Genomic DNA, 17576 nt, shown 5'->3' with positions numbered 1-17576 from the left:
CCCTCACTGCCAGTGTCATTTACACAGGAATCGGTGCATTTTATATAGCACTGATTGCTTTATAAATGACTGGTCCCAAAAATGTGTCAGATGTGGCTGTCATAATGTCGCAGTCATGATAAAAATTGCTGATCGACACCATTTATTAGTAAAAAATTCTTTTTTTTTTTTTGTTATAATGCATAAAAAAAACTATCCCCTATTTTGTAAATGCTATAACTTTTTTGCAAACAAATCAAACGCTTATTGCAGATTTTTTTTTTATTCTCCAAAAATATGTAGGAAAATACGTATACGGCCTAAATTGAAGGGAAAAAGTGTTTTTTGGGGGGGGGGGTAGCAAAAAATAAAGCGTGTGGGTTTTTTTTTTTTTTTTTTCAAAATTTGTCACTTTTTTTTTTTGTTTTGTTTTATAGCACAAAAAATAAAAACCACAGAGGTGATCAAATACCACAGAGAGAGCTATATTTGTGGGGGGAAAAAAGAATGTGAATTTTGTTTGGGAGGCATGTCGCACGACCGTGCTATTGTCAGTTAAAGCGACAGTGCCGAAGTGCAAAAAGTGCTCTGGTCAGGAAGGGGGTAAATTCTTCCGGGGCTGAAGTGGTTAAATGGCCACCTAAATGTAAATGAGTATGCCATTACAGAAAACATCCCCCCACCTTCCCCCTCACCTTCCAGGACAGCTATTTGAGAGATGATTGGCTCTGCCCTCTACAGGAAACACAAATCGGATACAATTTAAAAGGCCCGACCCGCTTGCTACATGGCGCTTGAGGACAGGTCTGAGGCTGGCGTGTCTGCTTCTATTGTACCAGCGGCAGCATCCAGGTCCCATACTGCCCCCAAGGTAGGTGCCACAGCAGGCCCAATCTGTACAGAATAAAATATATAGGGGTTTACAGGGGCAGGAATCGAGAGCCTTTCCAATGCAGCAAGCACTTAGGGACATGATTCTTTCTGAGTGGAGAGAACCTGAAAAAATGTTCCACTCCAGAGGACACAAAAGGTTTCCTTTTCAGCCTGAATTTGATGCCCCTATGTCACAGGTGTCCAAGAGGTTAGATCTTTCTTTTGAAGATTCTGGGTTCCTTAAGGATCAATTGGATAGAAAAGCCGACTCCTTGCTATGTAAGGCCTGGGATGCTTCAGCTTTTTCTTTAGGTCCGGTGGTAGCATCCACCTGTGTGGCTAGTAATTTATATGTATGGGTTCAGCATCTGGATGATCTTTCATTCGACACTCCCAAAGAAGAGATGAGGGAGTCTCTCCCACTCATTGGCAAGTCAGTTGCCTTTTTGGCTGATGCAGCAGCAGATTCAGTGAAATCTGCAACCAGGGCTTCTGCTCTCATTAATTCAGCTAAGCTTAAATCTTGGGAAGATGATCTTGCCTCCAAAAATAAACTCTGCACCATCCCATTAGAAGGCAAGCTCTTATTTGGTTTCTCCTTAGAGGAGGTTCTAGCTCGTTTCTCTGAGAAGAGTAAATGGTTTCCTTCTTCTCAAAGGGGTAAACCCCAGAATAAGAGGCCTTTTCAAGGCTAATTTTAATTTTGAAGAAAAAATGGTCTTTTTAACAAGCAAAAGCGGGGGCTCCTTTTTCTTTCTTTCTTTCTTTCTTTCTTTCTTTCTTTCTTTCTTTCTTTCTTTCTTTCTTTCTTTCTTTCTTTCTTTCTTTCTTTCTTTCTTTCTTTCTTTCTTTCTTTCTTTCTTTCTTTCTTTCTTTCTTTCTTTCTTTCTTTCTTTCTTTCTTTCTTTCTTTCTTTCTTTCTTTCTTTCTTTCTTTCTTTCTTTCTTTCTTTCTTTCTTTCTTTCTTTCTTTCTTTCTTTCCATGGAAAGTCAACCAACAAAAGTCTTGTCTGGTACCCTCCCAGAGCATTTTTTTCCTGGGTTATCTAAGACTCTGTTGTCCAAAAGATTTTTTTCTTCCTGAGAAGATTTTAAAAAATTCTTCTCTCTGTGCAGGCTTTCAAGTTAATCCCTCAGACCTCCCTTTGGCGGATCATGCAGTTGCTGGGATTGATTACTGCTGCCATACCAGGGGTCCCTTGGGCCCAATTACACTCCAGACACCTTCAGGCGTTTCTTTTACTCATTGGGATCGCAGGAAGAACTCTATAGGCCAGCTGGTGCAGCTGCCAGGAGAGTATTTTCTCGATCTTGCCTGGTGGGAGCAACGAAAACGTCTGCGGGGAGGGAAGGATTGGACACAGCATTCCCTGATTAAAAATGACCATAGACGCCAGTCTGTGGGGTTGCGGTGCTCACTCACAGGACTGGCAGGCCCATGGGGCCTGGTTACCAGTGGAGGCAGGCCGCTCCTCGAATGTCAGAATTTCTTGCTGTGGGGGAAAGCTCTTGTGGCTCAGGAGGAGAGGGTCTATTCAAAAGACCTATTAACTTTTTCAGAACAATGCCACAACTGTGGCGTACCTAAACAAGCAAGAGGGCAACTTGCTCAAAGTCTCTTCTCTCGTTAACACAGCAGATTCTGTCCTCGGCGGAGATCAATGTGACTTCAGCAGTCTACATCGGGGATCAGAGAATGTGCTGGTGGACTAATTTGAGCAGGCTGAGCATCAGTTCCAGTGGTTGGGAGCTACATCAAGACACGTTCCGGGAGATGGTGCTAAAATGGGGTCTTCCCACAGTGGATCTTTTTGGCCTCCAGTCTCAACAGAAAACTGCTGGCGTTCTCTCTGGAGAGAGAGACGGAGTCCTTGGACGGATACTCTGTCCTTCCCGTGGGGTTTCACTCTGGCTTGCGTTCCCTCCTTTTCCCCTTTTACCTCTAGTAGTTCGGTAAATTATTCAGGATTCTGTAGATGTTGTTTTGATTGCTCCCTGGTGGCCCTGGAGGACTTGGTTTTCCTCTGTGGATCCTCCCTGGCCCCTACCAGTTTTGAAAGATCTGCTCCATCAGGGACCAGTGTGGCATCCAAGCCCTCAGACCTTCCATTTGACGGCTTGGAGGCTGAGCGGCGAATTCTACGGTTAAGTGGGTGTTCAGAGAGGGTTATTCAAACTATCCTGGACAGCCATAAGTTGGTCACGAGAAGACTCTATGGGGAAGTTTGAAAAACTTTTATTTTCTGGCAAAGGAAAACTGGTTTAGATTCTTTCCACTCCCCTTTTACTGGATTTTTTGCAGAGTGGAGTGGAAAAGGGACTCTGTCAGTACCCTTAGGGTTCAGATTGCTGCCCTATCTTTGTTTACAGAAAGAAGACTAAGGATCCTTTTAGCCAGATCTAGACATGCTCCCAATGTCATCAAACATATTCCTCCCTGGGATCTGTTGTTGGTGTTAAATGCACTAACAAAGGCTCCATATGAGCCTTTGCATGAGGCTTCCCTGAAATGTATTTCTTTGACGATTTCCTTCCTTTTCCTTATTACGTCAGGGAGAAGGATTTCTGATCTAGAGTCTTTACTGTAAAGACCCCTTCCTGAGGATTCTAGAGGACGGGTTAGGGATTAAGCCCAATTGTTTCTATTTACCCAAAATTTCTTCCAACTTTCATAGGTCCCAGTTGGTAGTCCTTCCTAGTTTCTGCACCTCCTTCAAGAATGCGGAGGAGGAAAGGTTTAGTCTTTAAGACGTGAAGAGATGTCTTCTGCTTTATCTAGAAAAGTCCAGTCGTTTTTAGAGTTTCTCCCAACTGTTGGTGCTGTTCAGTGGTCCCAAGAAGGGGTCCAAAGCATCTAAAAGTTCTATTGCTAGGTGGATTAGGGGAGCCATTTGTGAGGCATATAAAGCATCAGATCGCACCCCTCCTAGAATTGGGGCCCATTCAACAAGATCCATGGCCACTTCATGGGAATACATTTCTAAAACTGCCATCTGGTCCTCCTGTCATGAATTTGTCAAACGTTAGAGTACAGATGCTTTCCAGCCAGGTCCTTTTCCTTTTGGTAGAAAAGCGTTTCAGGCTGTGGTCCCTACTTAAGTTATAGAATCTTGCTTATCCTCTCAAGTAGATGTCCTGGAAGGTGAGGGGGGGGGGACCCCATTAGACTTACCGGTAACTGTATTTCCAGGAACCTTCCAGGACAGCGTCTATATTCCCACCCTATTCTGTTTTTCACTGGTCAACCTTGTTTACCTGGTGGTGGTGTTTTTTATGAGGTGGAGGAAAGGGAGGGGCATTTTTAAATTGTATCTGATTTGTGTTTGCTGTAGAGGGAGGAGCAAATCACCTCTCTAGTAGCTGTCCTGGAAGGTTCCTGGAAATACCGTTACCGGTAAGTCTAATCTGGGTTTTTGTTTTCGTTCATTGATGGACACAGCTACAAATCGGATACAATTTAAAAAGGCCCCTCCCTTTCCTCCACCTCATATAAAAAACACCACCACCAGGTAAACAAAGTCGACCAGTGAAAAACGGAATAGGGTGGGAATATAGACGCTGTCCTGGAAGGTTCCTGGAAATACCATTACCGGTAAGTCTAATCTGGGTTTTTGCTGTCCATTGATGGACACAGCTCCTTGAATTCTTGACCTTAGGTTACCACGCCACCTTCAGGAGAGGACTAGGCAGAACATGTAATGCATATAAAAACAGCAAGACTGCACAGCACCGCCCGGGAGGTGGTCGCTGTGGCTATAACCCCTCCCTCACCCTGCTTCCTGCTGCTCCAGTTTTTTTTTTTTTTCTGCCTAGTGTAGAAGGACCTGGCTCCCTGAGGGGACCATTGGTCCTGGGAATTTTTTTCATTTTTTTCCCTGCAATTTTGATCCTGTGATCTACAATCAACAGATGGGCTGGGTGACAGGCTGGATAATCTAGATCTTTGTAGTCTCCCCAGCCTGGCCATCGAGTGTGAGCAGGTCCATAGCTACGCGCTGGGTCAGCAGGTGAGCTATATGCTCCGGGGCACACATATGACCAGGCTACAGCTGTCCGTGTCAGTGTGCGGTGACCAACAGCCACAACGTGCTGCTTGGGTGATGGGTCTGTGGTGGAATGCATCCATCAATCCTGACAGTAGGGTTAAGTACGACTCTCCCTGCCTCGGCAGGATGGAGCAGCTGGGCATTTCCTGGGAGGTCGACTAGGGGGTCTCGCTCTCCTCCTCTTTTGCTGGGTGTGGCCATTTTGCTGAGTCCGTGGCCATTTTGCTGTAGTCCTATGCAGTGTATGTGCTGTCAGGTTTTTCCTAGAAAGTTTGGTGTTATTGTATCCACACATAGTGTTAATGTTTATACAAATAAGTAAACGTGCCACATCCTAGATATTAGAAAAAAAACTGAAAATTGAGGGAACTTTGAACTTTTTAGGCACAATTTGACAAGAGTATCAAAAAAATATTTTTTCATTTTTTTTTTTTTTTTAAATAAATGAAAGACATAAAATTATTACAAATATTCTACAAAAAAAGGTTACCACAATTTAATAGAAGTATAATACAGTGCTACCGCTACCAAATTCAACCAAAAATTGTCAATTGAACTAAGGATGCTGATGTACAAAATTTACATCTGAGAATAGTCCAAGGCTGTGGTTGAAAGGCAGCAACACGGTGATATCAAAGTTGATGGCTCAACATGTTGCGTGTCTATAGACCCTCTAGTGCTGGGTCTGTGTACCTCAGAACAGAGCAATTTTCACTCTGGGCACTTTGTGACAGACACAGGGCAGAGCGTCAGCAGCAAGCACACCGCAGCACTCAGGGTGGTGAGTCCTGCAGGGGGGCCCCTCAGTCTGTGAGCAGCTAGAAGGGTGGGATTTTGTGTACTCTGCCTTAAGTTCCTAAGTTGTGGCAGGCAAGTGAGGGTCAGCATGGCGTCAGAAGCTGGCACTTGTTCCCGAGACATCCCTGCTATTGCAACCGGCTCACCTGCTAAAAATGCAGCGCCTATGGTCAGCGGTCCTGGAGACCTTTGTTGCCAGGCGGGAAGCGGTGTGTGCGGGCGTAAATGGGGTATACGCCCTCTGCCCCCCCCCCCCCCACCAATCTTCTGGGGAGAGCTCCGATTCAGACTCTGGGCCCCACGGAGACTGGCGGCACCGGTCCTGACGTGTCGGAGGATGGGGATCATGACCATTCGGACAGTGAGAATGACTGTGTCTGGGTTAGCACAGGAAAAAGCGATAGTTGGAGCAATTATCACTGCAGTGTGAGATCCCCTGAAGAAACAGGATGCAGCAGGAATTTCTGCTGAGCTGGCGGTCCCTTTTGGGTCCCGCAAACCGGCCTGCATGTCTAAGGTCTTTCCGCATTTGACTTATTTTGATAAGTTCTTCTACAAGAAATGGAGAAGTCCGCAATGAGCATTTTGAGTCCCAAGAAGAACGGTGGTGCGTTACCCCTTTGAGAGCCCGGTAGAAGGGACTCTTGCCTACAAGGACCCCGCCCACAGGACGGCTGAGGCAGTGGCCTGGTCCATGTTTACGGTGGTGGGGGTCAACGTTACAGACGCTTACTGAATGGGTAAAGTTGTTGCACCATGAATTGGAGAAGCAACAGTCTCCGCCGGTCTTAAGTATGTCTGTGATGCGGCCCTGGATACGGTCCCCCTGCTCTCTAGCATCAGTATCAGCAGTGGTGCTACGGCACCTGATTTGGCTGAAATGCTGGTCTGCGGACCAGGCATCTAAAAAAAAAAAAAAATGGCGGATTTGCCCTGCCAAGGTGAGGCTATTTGGAGCTTCGCTGGATGACATTATTAAATCCACAGGTCAGGAAGGGTAAGGAGCCACGCCGTAGGTAAGGGCCCTCTTTTTCCGCTCAAACGTCTTTTTCCCCCACCCGGGTCGACAGGTAAGCGTTCCCAGTCCAACAAGGCACCTGCTGAAGGACAGAGGTGTCCATGGTTTCCCAAGCCAAACAAGTCTGCGAGCAAAAAATGTTACCGTGTTACCGTATGAAGGTTTGCCCCCGCCCAACTCTCGGGTGGGGGTGGGGGGGGGGTCATCTTCGGGAGTTTGCAGCTCGGTGTACCTCCCTACTGTCCGACCAATGGGTCTGCGACCTGGTTTCATCGGGATACACGATAGTTTGTTTCTTGTCCACCAAACAGTTTTTTTTCACTCCAACCTACCTCTACATCCGGCTTGTCAGGAAGCCCTGTTCGGGGCAGTATTGGAACTGCTGCGTTGGGTGATAGTACCTGTACTGACGCTGGAAAGGTTTCAGGGATTCTACGCCAATCTGTCTGTAGTCCCCAAAAATTAAGGGTTATCCTGGACTTGAAGGCCCTCAACAGCTTTGTGAAAGTGCAAAGGTTCAGTTCCCTCCGTGGCCGCTGCACTCCATCAGGGGGACTTCCTGGCATCCCTGGATATCCTGGACATGTTTAACATGTACCCATATGCCTCAGGCATCAGAAGTTTCTGCAATGTGTAGTCGGGGAGGAGCACTACCATTTTGTGGCTCTCCCTTTTTGGCCTGGCGTCAGCACCCCGAGTCTTGGCTCCAATTCTGGCGCTATTAAGGCAACGTGGGATTGCAATCGGTAGTTACCGAGACTACCTTCTTCTGAGAGCAGCTTCTGCCTCAGAATTAAGGGAGGATGTAGCGATCACCATGCTGACTCTCTGGGAGTTTGTTTGGGTGCTGAACCTAAAGAAGTTTGTGTTAATAGAAGGTGTTAGTGCCGACTCAACGCCTGGAGTACCTGGGCTTACTGTTGGACTCCTCAGAAGCAAGAGCTTTTTTCCCTTCAGACAAGCTGCAGACTCTTCAAGCTGTGGTTAAGTTGTTGGTGAGCAGCAGGTGGTCGTTGCTGCTCTTCTGCATGCAAGTTCTGGGCCTCATGGTAACCACTTTTGGAGCGGTACCGTACACTCAATTTCACACTCAAGTCTTGCAAAGGAGATTTTCTGAAAATGTTACAAATCTCCATTATCCGTGGATTGTCAAATTCGGGTGAGCCAGTTAGTCAGGGATTCCCTCTGGTGGCTTAGGTCTCCGGGCCTTCGGTCCAGTAGATTGTTTGTTCTTTTCTCTCCATTAGACGATGATCACAACATACACCAGACTGACCGGTTGGGGGTGGAGTTTTTTTAGCGTACAGTCAGCCCAGGGTATCTGGTCACGGGAATAATCCCAACTGCTGATCAATGTGCTCGAGCTACGGGCGATCAGACGGTGCCTCTCCACATGGTCCAGGAGTCTACAGGGGTGTCTGTTCAGGATCCAGTCAGACAATACCATGGCGGTGGCATAGCTCAACCAGCAAGAGGAACGAGGAGCCTGGCCGCAGCACGGGGTGGGGGGGGGTCACTCGCATCCTCCAGTGGGCAGAGCGTCACATGCCGGCCATATACATTCTGTGTGTAGAAAACTGGCAGGCAGACTACAAGTCGTCAGACCCAGGGGAATGGTTGTTGCATCCAGATGTTTTCTGGCTCCTTTGCCTAAGGTGGGACACACCAGATGTGGACTTCTTGGCCTCTCTGCTCAATCGGAAGGTGCAGAGGTTCGTGTCCAATTCAAGAGACCCATGGGCGGATGCATCAGATGCGTTGGTGGCTCCATGGGGGCTGATTTATGCCCCCCACTCAGACTACTACCACGTCTGCTGTGCAGAGTGGAGGCCGAGGAAATTCTGGTGATTCTGATTGCCCCAGATAGGCCTCGATGTCCTTGGTACGCCGACCTAGTACGACTGGTGGTGGATTTTCCTTGGCGGCTGCCGATGCGAGAAGACCTATCACAAGGTCTGATACGTCATCCTGCTTTACTGTCGCTGGTTTTAACAGCATGGCTGTTGAAAACCAGGTACTAAGGAACCAAGGTCTGTTGGATTCGCTAATTTCCACTATGCTGAGGGCACGGAAGTCTTTACCTCAAAAGATTTACCATTGTACGTTGAAGGCTTACATCTCCATGTGTGAGGAGATGGCGTCTGCACACATACTCTGTTTCCAGGATCCTGCTGTTTTTGCAGCGAGGAGTGGCTCAGAAACTTGCCTTAAGCACCATTAAGGCACAGCTATCAGCCTTGACTGTCCTTTTACCCCCCCCCAACGTCCCTTGGAGACTCACTCCTTGGTTGTGCAAGGGGTTCAACACGTAGTCCCTCTGGATCGACCACCACTACCTCCATGGGATCTGAATCTGGTGCTATCAGCGCTTCAGAAACCGCCGTTTTGAAAATGGGGAGATTCCCTTGTCAACTTTCTCAGAAAGTAGTCTTTCTAGTGGGTATTGCATCTGCCAGGATGGTTTCTGAGTTGGCGGCCTTATCATTCAAGTATCCCTGCCTGGTCATCCACAAAGGTGGTGCTATGTCCGCAGCCCTCTTTCCTTCCAAGTCAGACTCTGTCTCGATGGCTGGTCCAAAAAAAGGTCTGGCGGTCTCGTCGTCCACCATTTCTCAGTGGATCAGACAGATCATGGTTCAGGCCTATGCCTTAACAGGGCGGGTGCCCCCTTTTTCCTGTGAAAGGCTCATTCCACGAGGGCAAATGTAACCTCCCAGGGCTTTTCAGCATCAAGCATCTGTCTTCCAGGTGTGTAAGGTGGCGACTTGGTCGTCCGTTCACACTTTCACAAAGTTGACGCAAGCGCATCTTCTCATGCTTGCGTTGGCCGCAAGGTTTTACAGGTGGCTGTGTAAGCTTGCAATTTACACATTTGGTTACAAGTTTGCTGTGAACGCATCTTTGCATAAGTTGGCTGCAGATTTTGTTGGTGGCCATTTTAAGATGGCAACTCCTTGGTTGAGGTGTTCCTTTTGTTGTGGGTGAAGTTATGTTTTGCTGTTTCCACCCCTCGTTTTTTGACACTGCTTGGGGACGTCCCTGAGGTCAAGAATTAAAGGAGCTGTGTCCATCAATGAACGAAAGAGAAAATTGGATTTTTGTACTCACCACCATAAAATCGTTTTCTCTGAAGTACATTGACTGACACAGCACCCACCCCTCCTATTTATGTGTTTACTGCTTTTTCACGAACTGAGCTGCAGGAGGCAGGGTGAGGGGTTCTAGCCAGAGGGACCGCACCCTGGGTGGTGCTTTGCAGTCTTGCTGTTTTTTACATGTTGCATGTTCTGCCTAGTCCTCTCCTGAAGGTGGCGTGATAACCTAAGGTCAAGAATTAAAGGAGCTGTGTCATCGAACTTCAGAGAAAAGGATTTTACGGTGAGTACAAAAATCCCTTTTATGGTCTTCCTAATATACAATTGTTTTGTTTTATCTGTTCAATAAGTGCCAAAAATACCTCTTGACCTTGTCAGAAATTCAGAGCTGCCCGGTTTCCAGTATTCACTTCCTGTGTTGCTTCAAGGAGAGTTATTGGCCCTCCCAGCCTTAAACTTGGTATTACTGAATGATTAGCCTTTTTATGTTGTGGAGATGGGAGAGTAGTTTGGCAAGAGAAAACTGGGCAGGGCTGGCATCACTTGGTCCACAAAAATGTGTTGTCAGCATTTCCAGATAATAAACAGGTCTTTTTCTGTACTTGTGGGGTCTAGAAAGTGTGTGTGTGTGTGTGTGTGTGTGTGTGTGTGTGTGTGTAAAGTAATGAGATTATAAAAATGTTTTACTTTTTTTTTTTTTTTTTTTGTAAGAATTTTACAATTAAACATTGTCTCTTTCAAGGTATGTACCGTGTGATTGTACACAACACTCTTAGCGATTTTTATTTTTTTCCACCTTCATAGAATCCCTGGAATGGTGTTAAGAGTCTGCGTAGTGGCTCTTTAGATGTTAGGACACCATTTTGGTACTGTGGCTTATGTCCAAAGAGCCAATACGCAGGCTCTGAATGCCATCCCACTTGAGAACTTCCAGGGATGTCATGAAGAAGGAAAAAATTGCAAGGAGCGTTGTGTACAATCACAAGGTGCATACCTTGAAAAAGTTTTCAATTAATGTAACGTTTTTCAAAATTTTTTAAAACGCATTATTCTCATTATCTGTGAAAACTTAACATGTGTCTGACCCTTATCTTGCCATTCTTAATTTACTTTACTACTAGGGGCTGCAGCTGCTGCTGTAATGTCTAGTTCCAAGGTCACCACTGTCCTAAGACCAGCATCTGCTCAGATGCCTTCTGCTGCTGCCGCCCAGTCTGCAGCTCAGCACATCATCCATCCACCTATTCAGGTCAGTTATATGCTAATGTATATACCAATTTGGCACAGGAAATTCAGCTGAATGTTTGTTTTTGTTTTTTTTTTTTTTTTTTATTTGATTGTGAAACCATTTGAAATGGCTATTTTCCGCATTTAATGGTTGTAAATACTTGTTTTCGAAACGTGGTTTTTAATCGTCATGAAAAACATTAACCCTACTTTTGCTTGTTGTTGCAGTCTCGTCCTCCAGTAACTACAGCTACTTCAGTGACACCGGCTGTAGTAGCAACAGTGTCTGCTACTCGTGCACAGTCGCCAGTAATTACCACTACTCCAGCCCATGCTGCAGAGCCAGTACTGCGGTGAGTGCACAGGACTTTGGTTAAAAAAATAAAATAAAAATTTAAACCAGATGACAGAAAATATAACACACAACGTTTTAATGTATTTATTTTTCAGACCCACTCTGTCAATCCAGCAGCATCCACCTCCTGCAACCATCAGCATCCAAAGATCTGCCCAGGCTCGGGACACTGGAACTCGCATTACACTGCCTACCCATCCAGCGTTGGGAGCTCAGAAGCAGCAGCTGCATGCAATGGCTCAGGTAATGTAAAACACATATTTGTGGTGTTCATACATCACACACACAGGAACGACATTGAGGTCTTGAACATTTGGGTAATTTTAATATGAATGAACAAAAATGCAGTCCATTAAGGCCACCTGGAGGTACGGAATAGGTAGCTGAAGCTGTATGCTGAAGTTAAGTAATTCTGTAACTAGATATTCCCTGGATAATATCAATCAAGACATCACATCTCAATAACGAAGAACATAAGAATTTTTAAGTTGAACAGGGATTTATGATGCAAGTGTGAAATCTGCATCACTTGTTAGAATCGAGCCATGCTTGGGATGCTAGAATTGCCATAACTCCCTCCTGTCCTTTATGAGCCCATAACTTATGATAACTAGTTATATCGTCAGATGGTGTCCGAGCTTACACAGAGTGTATGAGGTCACATTCTCCTGAAGTGATACTGATTGGGTCTGGTGTTTGGCTTCTTGGGCCCAAGCACTGTATCATAGGTGGAGATCTCAAACTCCCCCATATCTGTAAGCACTAAGTCTTTTACATGTCCAATGGAGTGCTGTCAAAGTGCAGTAAAAGTGAGTATAAGTGGGTCGGCGGTGAGCTTTGAAGAGAGGCTGTCCCTTTGCTCATTCAAAGTATCTTTAAAAGACTTCTATGGTGGTAGCACGCTCACATCATATATAAAGATTTGTATTTCAATTCAGCTATTATATCTCTGCATCAGCTTTTTCTTTATCGTACATCCCGGGACACACAGAATCTTCTTTGTCGTTAAGATGGGTTTGTTACCACCTTCAGATAAATGGACACTGACACAAAAGATTGTCTTCTTCTAGCCATACCCTTTGTGCCCTGAGACAAGGCTTCAGTTTGTGTGCGTGTGTTGGCGGGGTTTTTTTTTTTTTTGTTGTTTTTTTTTGCTCTAGTGTCTTAAGTAATGGCAATGTCTGTGCAGTATCTGCAACTTTTCCATCTGGAGTAAGGAGACTGGATATTCTGGATTTAATTCCTATGGCTTTTCAGTGCTTAGAGGAATGGTTCCAGACTCTGAATTGGACATGCAGGGAAGCCCTGTAATATTGGCACGGGACCTTGGGGGGTGGGGGATCTGCGGCAGGAATGGCAAGTTCCTAAACCCCTTCCATTTAACTTTTCTCTAGTGAAATAAAGGATTTTTTTTATTTATATATATATATATATATATATATATATATATATATATATATATATATATATACATACACAGGCTGGGCTCATACTGAAAAGATGTTAGTTACAAAAAAGTTTGCTCAACAATACTCTCATGGAGAGCTTACATGGAAATGGAGTATACCTTTTGGTGGATTTTGCCGTCTCTTATCACAGCAAGACCCTGAATTGGCCGGTGGATGAGGTCTTGGTATTTAAGGATGTCCACCTCCTGCAGTATGTTCACCAAGGTCCTGGCTCTGCTTCTGGGGCTCTTGAGTACACAGGGTTTCCTTGTTCTAGGGTACCTGAACAACTTACTTCTGAGTGAGCAATTGGTTTCTGAAGTTGTCGGCTTTTCTGTAAGCAATCTTTCCTGGTGCTGCACTGACAAAGTGGTTTTATGGTTTCCAATGTCCTTTTTGCCTAAGGTGGTCTCTTTGTTGCGCCTTAGTCATGACGTATTGCAGTCCTTCTGTCTTAAGACTCGGATGCTGGGTGACGGGGCATTTGCACCTTGCAGCTAGTTTATTCACTAGTGTTGCCTGATGGCCCAAGGAAAAGTCACACAGCTTCAAAATCTACTATGTCTTGATGGATCTGTCAGCTTCTTTCTCAAGCTAATGGTCTAAAAGGAAACGTTTCACCATTTTGCGTGATGCTTCATTCAACTAGAAGTGTCTACCTCCTCGGCTACTCTCCATCAAGCTTCAGTAGCTCAAGTTGTAAAGCTGCTACCTGGGCTTTGGTTCATGCTTTTATCAAGTTTTACCATGTGGATGGTAGAGCTGCAGAGGATGCTATATTTTCATGGCGTGTTTTGCAGGCTGTTGTGGAAGGCTCTAACCTATTCTGGGTTAGTTGTTTGGGGCATGTTGCCCTTCTCCCATATTCAGTGCTTTGGAACATCTTTGTCATAATGAAGATGATTTCCTTTTGTCCTGGCATGTGCACTAAGGATTTTAACATTCAGATTTCACTGTAGATAATATCTGCTTAAGCATTTGTTAGTTTTTTGTTTTTCACACATGCTTACGCAGGTATCTATTAATAATAATAATTTTTAAAATGATAAAAATATTCTTTCATGGTAACGTGGGGTGTAACATAGGCAGACTAATTTCCTAATCGGGGCTCCAAAGAATGTAAACATGTAATCGAAACAATGTTGTGTGCACAGTAAGTGCAATACATAAGCGAAGCATACAGAATGTAATACAACATTTATAATTTCCTTTACAATATGCTTCATTTGAATTTCCTTGGTCTGGCAAGTTGGCATCATGGAGACCATGCAAAATCCAAGAAACAAAAACAAATAACTTTCTGGACCAATGAGATCAGAAAAATTAGTTATTACGGGCTCCTGCTCTTGCATGAATTCTCTTCACAATGTTTAAGTAACTTCAGTAATTTGCAGACCTGATATAATTTTTTTTTTTTTTTTAAATGAGAAGCTTATTGGGTATATTTAAACTTAGGCTTCATGTATAAGGGACGTTTTTAGAACCTCTTTCTGAATGATTTGAACTTGACAGATGGTAACCGATGCTTAAAATGTTAGTTTTGCCCCGTTTATATGCTGCATTTAGTGGCGTTTTGCCGTGTTTGTGTTTAGAAGTGTTTAAAAAAAAAAAAAAAAAAAGACCTGTAAGCAGAACACAGCTAAATGCAAATTAACACGTTTACACAAATTTTGCTAGCTGTTACAGGCATTTGGCGTTTTGAAATGCCTCTGAACATGCGTGTGTATAATATATAATTTTTTTTTTTTTTTTTTTTCCCGTTCCAGAAAATGCTTCTAAACTGCACTGCCTAGAAAGTACTATAAACGACCCTGTTACATGTACTAATGAACTAACATAGAGAGTTCAAGGGCAGCTGAAAATGCCCAACTGCTTCTATGTATCCATTTACCAGCAGCAGTGTACATGTGGCCTTAGTATTTATTTAGCTAGGAGGATTAATTTGTAACAAAAGGCTTATTTACTTTCTCTTTGATAGAAGACTCTTTTTGGCCCTGGGAATCCAGTAGCTGCAGCGACAGTGGCTCCAATTTTGGCAACGAACACCATGCCCTCTGTGACAACATCAGGTACAAATATTTATAATCGCTTCATTTGGAACATATATGGTAAAATGGTTTGGCTGTTGAACTTTTTTTTATTTTTTTCCGATTAATTTTCTTTGCTCCAATGTTGAGAATTCCATGCAAAGATTAGTTGAGAAAGTACTATAGGGAATTATCTGCTATAATTCTCAAGATGTGTGCTGGCTAGATAGACTTGGTGGTTTCATTCATTGTCCCAACAGTTATATAGGCAGTCTATTAAAAATTAAACATTGCTGTATTTAAACCTATGAAAGTTCACCCATGAGTGAAATCTGACTAGGTTTAAGAAAAACAAACTCTCACAAGTTGTCTTCCAGGACAGCATATGAGATATAGGCTTATCCAACAGGAACATTAAATGCATCACCAAAGACATTTTAAAATGAAGTCTTTCTGCCAAACGCTTTTTTCCCTACCTGGGTCCTCTGGGAGGAACTGGAAGAGACCCCTCCAATACTGTAAGGACTTGGCTTTGTTCTCCTTCTGTGCCTGTGAAAGGCTTTGTTTGGAAGCAACACACTTGCTTGTTGACCAATGCAAACAGTACAAGATCTCAATCTGGGTGTCTTTGTTGCATGCTCTGTGTGGTGGGGGCTTGTGCAGCTCCTGCATTGGGCATGTAGCCTGGCTGTGTTCCTGTTTGCCCGGATGGTGGCAGGCTTTAATACTAGGCAGGGTGGCATCATTTTCAGGCACCAAAGGCTCTGGTACTAAGTTTTGCTTTTGGTCGAAAGGGAAGGGTCAGCTGGTGCCTTAATGACTGTTTCACCCAGGACAGCAGGATTATGTGTTTTTCTGTTTTGGATATGTTTTGTTCATGCAAGGTTTTTTTGGTTCCGGTTAAAAACTGACCGGTTCAGCAGAAGGACTTAATGTTTAAAGTGTGTTTGATGTTTTCTGTTCCTGTTGGAGTAGCCTATATTTCATGTACTGTCTTGAGAGACTGGTGTAAATGGAGTTACAGGTATGTCTTAACTCTGGGTTTTGCCTCTATCACAGATGTTTATAGGCCTGCAAGGCCTCAACATATTATTTACATTTTTGGAGGCCTGCTGTGCACAAAACAAACACCATGTAATATAAAAAGTGAGCACCTAAAAGTGCAAAGGGTGTATCACTGGTCCAATATGCAAAGAAAGGGCCCCAGACTTTGACAGCCTTGTGATACTCCCTGCTGTTCAGGGGCTCTGGGCTTCAGTAAAATGGCAGCCTCCAGCAAGACAAAATGGGGGCAATGCTGAAATCAATTTACAGCACACCATAATTTTGATAGCATAATTATTAATGTGGAATGTATGTTCCTTGCTAAAGAACATTATTTATCGAGTTGTTGTTATGGGTAAAGTTCCGCATTTAAGACATTTTGTTAGACTAGGGAGTATGCTACACACATTAGTCATATTACAGGTCCCCATCAGATTTGTTTCCTTAAATTATTTTCAATCAAATCTTAAAAGCACATCTTTCTTCATTAGAGAGGATGTTTTTACTTGTATGGTATCTGGTATTTGTTAGCTTAATACTCTCTTTTTCCCTTAACTGAATGCAGGCTCTGCACCTCACACACAAGTTCCCACCAGCACCATTGTTACTATGACAATGCCAACTCACTCTTCCCATGCTACAGCTGTGACTGCATCCAACATTCCTGTGGGTAAGTGACCATTGTCTGAGGCAGAAAAATATTTAGTTAGGCTGGAATTGCTTGAATAATGCATTTCTAGTGAGCACTTATTGGACATTTATTTATGCAGTGAGTTGTGAAACTCGATTGTGGTTGAACAGTGCTTGTAAACCTGTGTTGCCCATACTATTTTTTTATTTAACTATTTTTAAAGCGGTTGTTGTGGGCTTTTTTTTTTTTTTTTTTTTTTTTTTTTTTTTTTTGGCGGACATCGGCTCCGACTGGCCGGAGCCGTGACGATACCACTGTTCATGGCAGTGCTTTCCTTCAGAGCGCATGCACCAGTGATGTCTCTACCTGCATGTACACTATCTCCTAAATGGTGCTTGTTTATGAGATATTCACACTACTTATGTCCTCCCTGGTACCCCTGCCCAAAGAACACCCCAGAAGAAGAATTATTGTCTGCAGAAAACACAGATTTAGGTGTGACGCTCGCTGTTGTGTTTTATTTTTACTGTTGTATTTGCTTTGCAGGTATGGTATGTCTTACTGTTATACCATAATGTTACTTTGTTTTATTGTTGACCATTATTTGCTTGGCAGGTACACCATTCGGCTGCAGCACAGGTTTATTTATCCTAATAGCAACAGCGTTACTCCCACGATACGTAAAGCTGTGACTCCAGCGCTGTCGGAGGTGATTTCACAACTACGGTTAAAAAAAAAAAAAAAAAACAATGGTGCATGTATTCCCATCATTAGAAATGGGTGGCTGAAGGGCAGTATTCTAGTGGTGGGCATACTCGGCGATCAGTCTTGTTTTCATTCGACCCACAGGCTGCATGAAAAAAAGAACATTACAATATATGTCCAACAAGGACCGGCAACATACTGGTATGTTGTTGGACTTTGAGTGGTTATACCAGAATGATTCCTGCAGGTTTAGCTGTCACCTTGGTTTCGTTCTTTTTTTTTTTAGCCAGCAGTCGGCTTTCATATAAAAGCAATCCTAGTGGCTAATTG

At 44.0% G+C, this 17576-nt stretch overlaps 1 protein-coding gene across 8 annotated transcripts in view; it reads left to right on the top strand.

Annotated features, from left to right (window-relative positions):
* SAP130 (Sin3A associated protein 130) overlaps positions 1–17576 on the top strand; it is an 80536-nt gene that overhangs the window by 23743 nt on the left and 39217 nt on the right. For 7 of the 8 annotated variants that reach the window (XM_077488405.1, XM_077488408.1, XM_077488407.1 and 4 more), the window contains 5 exons: positions 10931–11058; positions 11265–11389; positions 11487–11634; positions 14818–14908; positions 16476–16580. In XM_077488405.1, the coding sequence (XP_077344531.1) occupies positions 10931–11058; positions 11265–11389; positions 11487–11634; positions 14818–14908; positions 16476–16580 (597 nt within the window). The remainder of the gene's footprint in view (positions 1–10930; positions 11059–11264; positions 11390–11486; positions 11635–14817; positions 14909–16475; positions 16581–17576) is intronic. The other variant, XM_077488403.1, reaches the window with a different exon arrangement.

This window comes from Lithobates pipiens, unplaced genomic scaffold (assembly GCF_037356315.1).
Source record: "Lithobates pipiens isolate NorthernLeopardFrog02 unplaced genomic scaffold, aLitPip1_a1.2 Scaffold_18, whole genome shotgun sequence".
Classification (NCBI taxonomy): Eukaryota; Metazoa; Chordata; class Amphibia; order Anura; family Ranidae; genus Lithobates; species Lithobates pipiens.
This window is presented reverse-complemented; position numbering and strand designations above follow the sequence as displayed.